The following is an 8036-nucleotide window of genomic DNA, read 5'->3' as shown; positions in this document are numbered from 1 at the left end:
CCCCTTCACCCCCCCACATCCCACTTCTTAATTAGACTTCAATAAGATTTCTGAAAATTGTTCTCCCTGCTTTTCAAGTTTCTCCCCATTTCTGCACTTAAGATGCCAAAGTTTTCCTACTCAAAACTTCAATGGCTCCCTATTAACCTCTAATGGATTTCCTTTAAATTCCTATGTTAGGCATAAAACTTTTCATAACCTGGCCCCTTCTTACTTTCCAGTCTTCTCATATTTTAATGCACTCTATAATCAGCTTGGAGTTGGGAAAATTAGAGTTCAAATCCAGCCTTAGACACCTGAGAGTGTGATACTGGGCAAGGCACTTAATCCTGCTGGTCCCAATTTCCTCCTCTGTAAAATGAACTGGAGAAGAAAATGGCAAACCACTCTAGTATCTTTGCCAAGAAGAGTTGGACAGTACCTAAATGACTAAACAAATGATCAAACATAAAAGGCTATTTTGCTGATCCCCCACCACACAAGGAGCCATCTCTCATTTCCTAGACTTTACACTCCCATGTCCCAATGCCTGGAATGAGCTCCTTCCTCACCATCCCTTTTTCAAGTTTTCATGACTTCAAAACTTAGCTCAAATCTCACCACCTTTCTCCCAGCTACAAGTGTTTTTTCCCTTTTCATTTGCCTTCAAACTACTGCATGTTTGTATGTACGTATATAAACAAGCATGTAGAAATATAGTTGTTGTTTTCTTTGTATCCAGTTATATTTACATGTTGCTCTCCCATTAGAATATGAGCTCCAACTGTGTGACCCTGGACAAGTCACTTGACCCCCATTGCCTACCCTTACCACTCTTCTGCTTTGAAGCCAATACACAGTATCGGCTTCAAGACAGAAGGTAAGAGTTTAAAAAAAAAAAAAAAGAATGTGAGCTCCTTGAAAGCAAGAATTTGTTTTTACATGCAAGAACCAGTGGAGTACCATTCACTGACTAACCTTCTACAAAACATTTATAATGATATAAAATGAACATATTGAATGTGTCCTTAGTTGCATATATACATGTTTACTTGATGACAAATGTGTAATTCTTATTGACCTCAAGAGTACATATTACAAAATTTTACCATATTGCCATTTTGTTGAATTAAATATTGTATTTTAAGAAGTAAGCTGGGAGAATGGCTGCTGAAAATCCTCTGTTCAAGCTCATTAGAATTTGTCCCATAAAGTTTACTGTTTTAATTTAAAATTTCTAAACAGTTATAATCCCACCTAACCTTTCTTTGAGCCAATCAAGCAACTGGCATTTGTTAAAGGTCTTTTTGATAATACATTTTCTATTTTGAAAAAACAATCTTTTACTGCTGTGAGGAATAACAAGAAAACTCACTCCAAAGATTAAAAAGCCAAGTCTTTTAAAGTTATGGAAGTTTAAGAAAAATTTTAGCTTAAAATTATTCTGAAAGAAACTGAAACATAAAAAAAATCCAACCCAACACTTTGCATATTACAGAATCTTTGCCACACAGGAAACCACTTGGCATTTCTATTAAACACATCTTAACACAAAAACAAAGGTATCAAATAGGTTTTTCTTGGGGAGAAAAGGGCCTGGCTTCCAGGAAACACTTTGTGGTTTAATTATTTGTGAACCACGGTCCAGGTTAAGAAAACTCTGAACATCAGGCAGCAGTCCCAAGTATGGGTCGAAGTTTCATAAAGTTTTTCCTCTACCCTTCATAAGACCTCTTTGCAAGGTGATGATGCCCCAAGAACATGATGGGCTAAGCAAGTGGAAACTACAGCATCATTCAGTAAGCCTGTTGCAAACGTGCCCATGGGGATTTTGTAACTTCCAAACTGTAATGGCCAAAAAAAAAAACCCCAAACCCACAATGGGAACCCAAGGGATACTACCACCCCATAAACACATCCCTCTTTATTTTTAACGGCAGCATCCCAATCTTATTTCCAAATCAGGCCAAATCAACTTCCTCTTTAATCAATGAAAAAGTTGCACACTAATTTGAAAAAGAAGCCAACTTTCTGAAGTCGGGACTTATCCAGAAAACAACTTTCGCTGGCTTGTGGAATGAAGAAGTAAGTCTAAGTCATCGTTCATCTGGCACGTTTACTTCCACTCCCCCAAGGTCTCCAAGGGTCGCAAAACGCCAGAGAAAGGTGCAAGGTGTGTCTGCCACCTCAGACGCTGGGGACCCGTGCTTCGTGCGTTGGGGATCAGGACAAACTAGTTCAAGAGGGAAGAGACCTGGTCAGAGCAAAGGATGGTTCTGCAGGAGGGCCGGGTCTCAGAGAATATAGACAGGTTTCCTTCTCCCGCCCCGCTTCCCTAGTTCAGGCCTGGGGGCACGAGAGGGCTGCAATCGAGTGACAGGTTTATGGCCCGGGCCCCTCCAGGCTGCCCCGCCGCGCCACAGCCTAGCAGGAGCAGCATTCGTCCGCCCGCCCCGTCCCCTCCAGCGCTCCCTCCTTACCTGACAGACGGCGTTACGGAAGCTCGAGAAGTCGGCGCCCTTGTCCAAGTGCAGCGCGCGCTCCCCAACCTCGGACTGCTCTTCGCGCCGGTCGAACAGGAACACCGTGCGGCGACCGCTCCTGCCGCTTTCGGCCGACCCGCTGCCGCCGCCGCCGCCAGACGCTGCCATATTTGGGGGGAGGAGACAAGACGGGAGCGCTGGCGGCGGCGGCGACGGCCGCCCCTCTCAGAGCCGCCGCAGTCGGGCTCCCCTCGCGGCGTTGCCTGTTACAGCTCCAACCACCAGTCGGGGTTTAGGGGGGGGAGAGGAGAAGCGGCGCCCAACCACTTAGGACACGCAAGCCCGGGCGGCAAAGGCAACGCGACGGCGGCCGTTCTTCAGATGGGCTTCTGGAGGAAAACGAAGAGGCAGCGGCGGCGAAGGGGCGGGCGAGGATCACCCGGGAACGGATTCAAACGAGTCTCTCCCCCATCTTCTCACGTCACTTCCGCGCCCTAAGCGCTCCTTCGGGGGGAGGGAACGCGGAAAGCTAGAGACTACGGACGCCCAAGCCTCCCTCCGCGAACCGCGACTCGTCAGCTTCGGGCTCCGGACCGTAGCGGCGGCGGCGGCGACGGCAGAGGGGTTTGGGGGGCGCGGCCGCAACCGATTGTGGCGCAGAGGAGACGGCGGCGGCGATGGCTGAAGGGGCGGGGCTAGTCTCGCTGGGCCCGCGGGGGAGGACTAGGTTAGGCCTCTCGGTGGGGAGGAGGAGTTTCGAGAGCGGGCCCCGCCCGTTTTACCCTAGCGGAGGAAGAAGGGAATGATAGGTTTGTAGTTAGACGGCAGCAGCGCCGCCGCCCCACGAGGCAGGGAGGGCAAAGCCAGGCCAGCGCGCAGAACCCTCTGATGGGGAGGGCTCCGGCGGCTAAGGGAGGGCAGCAGCCTTGAGCCCCATAATTCCAAGCCTCCGAAGGCCCCGGCGCCGGTAGCTCCCAGTCCCACTCTACTTACTTACAGGCTCCTGATTTGGTGGGGGAAGGAGGCATCTGGACGGCCTCGAGCGCTGCAACGCCACGTGGCCGGCGTTGACGTTTTGCTCCCAATGGCGGCTTTCTAAACACTTTCGGAGCTGCCCAGGGGTGGGGGTGGGAGTGAGGGGTTGGGGGTGGTGCGATCTGGGCCTCGTGACTCCCTTCCCACCACCTCCATCCCCTCGTTAAGCTAGGATGAGACCCCGCCCCACTTTGGGGAAGGGGGAAATTCTCAGCCAATTCCATTATCACCATTCACCTGCCTATTCCCTAGAAACCTTTTTCTCCATTACTTTAAGGTGAACTTGCTTTCAGGTGCTGTGCTAATCGGCCGTGTAACCATAGCCCCAACAAACCAAGAGGATCTTAACCATTTTTTTTTCAGGACCACTTTAGCCGACTGGTGAAGCCTTTGGACGCCTCGGTATTTTTTAATGCATAGGATTACAAATGAAACTAACTACATTTATTGTAACGAGTTGACGAACCCTAGGTTAAAATCTTTTTCCGCTTTATCTTCTGTCCCCTTAATTCAGAACAAGCTGCCTATTCATTCGAGCCACCTTATGAGGCAAAAACTAAGCTTATTATTGCATTTGGTGTTGGCCCCGATTAACTCATTTTTACTCGCATTCTGACATGATCTTGAAATAAGCCCTCGAACTTGCCTTTTAAAAAACATTTTCTACAATACCCGCCCAGCCCCGGCCCCTTTCCGATATTGCTAGAAGTGGTTAGAAACAATCAGCTGCCTTTTCAAAGGCTGAGAAACTGAGAAAATAACGATATACAGAGTCGCCAGTTTCTTTTATCTCGTCGAATGGAAGAGTTTGGATAAATACGTATAGAAATATCCAGAGCGTTTGAACCTAGATATATCAGGACTTGTAGAAGGCTACTTTTTAAGAGATGCCAGACAAATTTGTTCCAAAATGTTCTAGAACTAATTATTTTGTGAAACATTTTTCTACATAAACATATGTAAATTTGCTCAGTTCCTTTTGTGCTTTTTCATTTGCTTTAGGCTGTTAACATTTACCTGTATTTGCATTTATTCTAAAAAGATAAATTCTCTGAGAGAAAGCAGTGGGGGGTATCTGTTTCCTGTGTAACCTTCCCTGATGCCTAGTGCCGTACTTGTGCATGCTGACGTTGAGATTTACATTATAAAATGAAAGTTGTCTAGTTTAATAATGGCAATAATAGCTAACATGTCTATTGATTAAGATGTGGAAGGCACTGGGCTAAGCATTTTACAGTTATCAATTGATACAACAATCCTGAGAGGTGGGTTCTATTATCCCCATGTAATAAATGAAACTAAGAAAACATGTAAAGTAACTTGCCCAGCACCACAGTTTAAAGACTCTGAAGTCAGGTTTGATTTCAGGTTTTTATGACTATAGACAGCACCTTATCTTAACCCTGCCACCCAACTGTAACTTAACAGTTTTTTATAGTAAAGTTTGCAAACCGGCCACAAAATAAAAAAATTGTATAAAATAATTATTGAAAGTGCTTTGCCTTTCAACTTCTTATTCTGGTCAGGGAAAACAAGTCATTCCATATTCTACTCAACTGCCGAATTGATCTTTATAAAATGCAAGCCTGACCATGTGTCTCATGTAGGAATAAGCACAGTAAGAGTATACTCCAGTGGATCCCTATCACCTCTAGAATAAAATATAAAATCCTGTGTTTGATTTTCAAAGTCCTTCATAACCAAACCTTTATCTTATACTATCTTTATAGTCTTTGCATACCTTGCATCCCCCCCAACCCCATTTACACTGAGATCTAGTGACACTGGCTGCCTTCTGTACCTTACTTGTAACCCCTCATTTTCATTGACCAGTGTCAGTGCTATTTCTCCATGCCTTGGATTGCTTTCACTCTTTTCTCAACATCCAGACTTCCTGGCTAGCAGCTGGTAATTTTAGCCCCACCCAAACTCCCACCTTCTACAGAAAGCCTTTCCTAATCCTTCATAATTGTATTGCCTACCCTCTGTTATTTCCTACTTTCTCTACATATAGCTTGTTTGTACATAGTTGTTTACATATTGTTTCCCCCACTGAATTGTGATCTCCTTGAGAGCACAGACCTCTAACCTTCATTTGTATCTCCAGCTCTTAGCCCAGGGCATGACACATAAACAGGTACTTAATAAATGTTTATTGACTATTAAAGAGGACTAATGGTGAAGCATGCTACTCACAACTTGACAGGAAATGTACTTAGTCACAGAGTGGTAGCAGTCACTGCTAGGTGGCATAATGAATAGAGTTCCTGACCTGGAGTCGGAAGACATCTTCCTCAGTTCAAATTTTACATCAAATACTAGCTATGTGACCCTGGGCAAGTCACTTAACCCTGTCGCCTCAGGTTCCTCATTTGTAAAATGAATGAGTTGGAGACAGAAATAGCAAACCACTCTGGTATCTTTACCAAGAAAACTCCAAATAGGTTGAAGGATCAGAAATGACTGAAAAGGACTGAATACAAATATACTCCGGGTACAGAATAATCTTACATTTTCAGACAAAGTCAATATTTTTCTCACCCCCCCCCCATGGGAGAAGGATGAATAAAAGAAAAAAAAGGTCATTGAGGAATCTTTTTTTTTTTTACCCTTGTACTTCGGTGTATTGTCTCATAGGTGGAAGATTGGTAAGGGTGGGCAATGGGGGTCAAGTGACTTGCCCAGGGTCACACAGCTGGGAAGTGGCTGAGGCCAGGTTTGAACCTAGGACCTCCCATCTTTAGGCCTGGCTCTCACTCCACTGAGCTACCCAGCTGCCCCCTGAGGAATCTTTTTAATGCAGTCTAGAACAGAAGGATGGTTAGAAGCAAAGATAAGCAGGATAGTTTTCAAAGTTGTGGTTTGAACTTATTTACTTTTTTTAAGTGGTACATAATAGATTTGCAATTTAACATGCAATCCTTAGAGTTTAGCTCAGAATAAAATTTTTCATAATGAGCTTAGTAGCACATGGTTTGATTTTCCCCCAAAATTTATATCTTCTGCAATCTCTACCTATTTTGCAATATTTTTTAGTATTTAGTATAAAATGTGTTGCTAAGTGGTTAGAGCACTAGATTTGGAGTCAGGAAGATGGGTTTTATATCCTGCCTCAGATAATTAACTGAAGTCATTTCACCTCTCTAAATCTGAGTTTCCTCATCTGTTCAATAAGAGAGTTAGATTGGATGACCTCTTTAGGTTCTTTTTAATCCTAAATCTGTGATTTTATGATCTATCAGATTAGATAAAGAAATAGTTTTTATCTACCAAAAATGTTAAGTCCTTTGTGTGTGTTTTTTTTAAAGATGGTAGCCTGAGTGTTTTTTTCCTAAGGTATCTCTTTAGTCTGTGCATAATACTAACTTAATACAGATCTGCTAAAATTATAGATGATATATACACAATGAAAGCTCTTGTCATTAAATAAATACTTCCCTATCACTTCCAGGATCAAATATAAAATCTTTTAGTATTAGTTTAGTAACCCTTCATAACCTAGGTCCCCTCCAACCTTTCAAATCTTTTATGTTACAGCCCCTGTTTTTTGGTAAAGATATTTTACAAATCACTTGTAATAATTTTCCACATGTTTTCTGAAATTACATGACCCAAATTGTCTCCTTCCCTCCTTTTCCCTCCCCCTTCCCAGAACTGGCAAGCAATTTGATCTGGGTTATAATGTATTATCATGCAAAACATTTCCATATTGTTCATTGTATTAAGAGAATACTCATAAAACCCAAACTCCAAAATAGTCCAAATAAACTAAAGTAAAAAATTGTATGCTTTGATCTGCACTATGACTCCAACAGTTCTTTCTCTGGAGGTGGATAGTATTCTTTGTCAGAAGTCTTTCAGAATTGCCCTGGATCATTGTATTGCTGAGAGTAACTGAGTATTTCAGAATTGATCATTCCACAAAATTGCTCTTACAATTGTACAGTGTTCTCCTGATTCTGATTATTTCACTCTGCATCAGTTCATCATTTCTTATTGCACAATAATATTCTATCACCATCATATACCACAATTTGTTCAGCCATTCCCCAACTGATGGCCATCCCCTCAATTTCCAATTCTTTGTCACCACAAAGAGCTGCTATAAATATTTTTGTACAAGTAGGTCCTCCTCCCCCTTTTTAAAAATCTCTTTGAGATACAGATCTAGTAGTGGATCAAAAGGTATGTATTGTTTTGTAGCCTTTTGGGCAGTTCCAAATTGCCCTCCAGAATGGTTGGACCAGTCCACAACTGCACCAACAATGCCACATCCCCTCCAACTTTGATCACTTCACTGTTATGCTAGGTCTGAGGTGGTACCTCAGAGCTATTTTAATTTTACAGCCCCTACCAGTGAAACTTGCCTCCTTAATGTTCCACAAAAAGGACCTCCCCCACCATTTTCTTTGGTTGTACCCCAAACCTAGAATACTCTTCTTGTCTCCTGGCTTCCTTAAAAATCCCAACTAAAATCCTTTCTAATATTAAAACCTTTCGCAGCATCTCATAATTCTAATGTGTGCCTTCTGTTAATTA

At 43.2% G+C, this 8036-nt stretch overlaps 2 protein-coding genes across 2 annotated transcripts in view; both read right to left on the bottom strand.

Annotated features, from left to right (window-relative positions):
- Positions 1 to 2630, bottom strand: part of SMCHD1 (structural maintenance of chromosomes flexible hinge domain containing 1) — a 175424-nt gene extending 172794 nt beyond the window's left edge. The window contains exon 1 of the mRNA XM_044666720.1: positions 2460 to 2630. Within this exon, the coding sequence (XP_044522655.1) occupies positions 2460 to 2630 (171 nt within the window). The remainder of the gene's footprint in view (positions 1 to 2459) is intronic.
- Positions 2631 to 2897: 267 nt separating this feature from the next.
- The window catches only part of NDC80 (NDC80 kinetochore complex component), a 75045-nt gene continuing 69906 nt past the window's right edge, over positions 2898 to 8036 (bottom strand). Inside the window, exons 11-12 of the mRNA XM_044683045.1 lie at positions 3460 to 3686; positions 2898 to 3166 (exon numbers count right to left, since the gene is read on the bottom strand). Coding sequence (XP_044538980.1) covers positions 2898 to 3166; positions 3460 to 3686 — 496 coding nt within the window. The remainder of the gene's footprint in view (positions 3167 to 3459; positions 3687 to 8036) is intronic.

This window comes from Gracilinanus agilis, chromosome 1 (genome assembly GCF_016433145.1).
Source record: "Gracilinanus agilis isolate LMUSP501 chromosome 1, AgileGrace, whole genome shotgun sequence".
Taxonomy (NCBI): domain Eukaryota; kingdom Metazoa; phylum Chordata; class Mammalia; order Didelphimorphia; family Didelphidae; genus Gracilinanus; species Gracilinanus agilis.
Note: the sequence above shows the minus strand (reverse complement) of the source record. Positions and strands in the feature narration are given on the sequence as shown.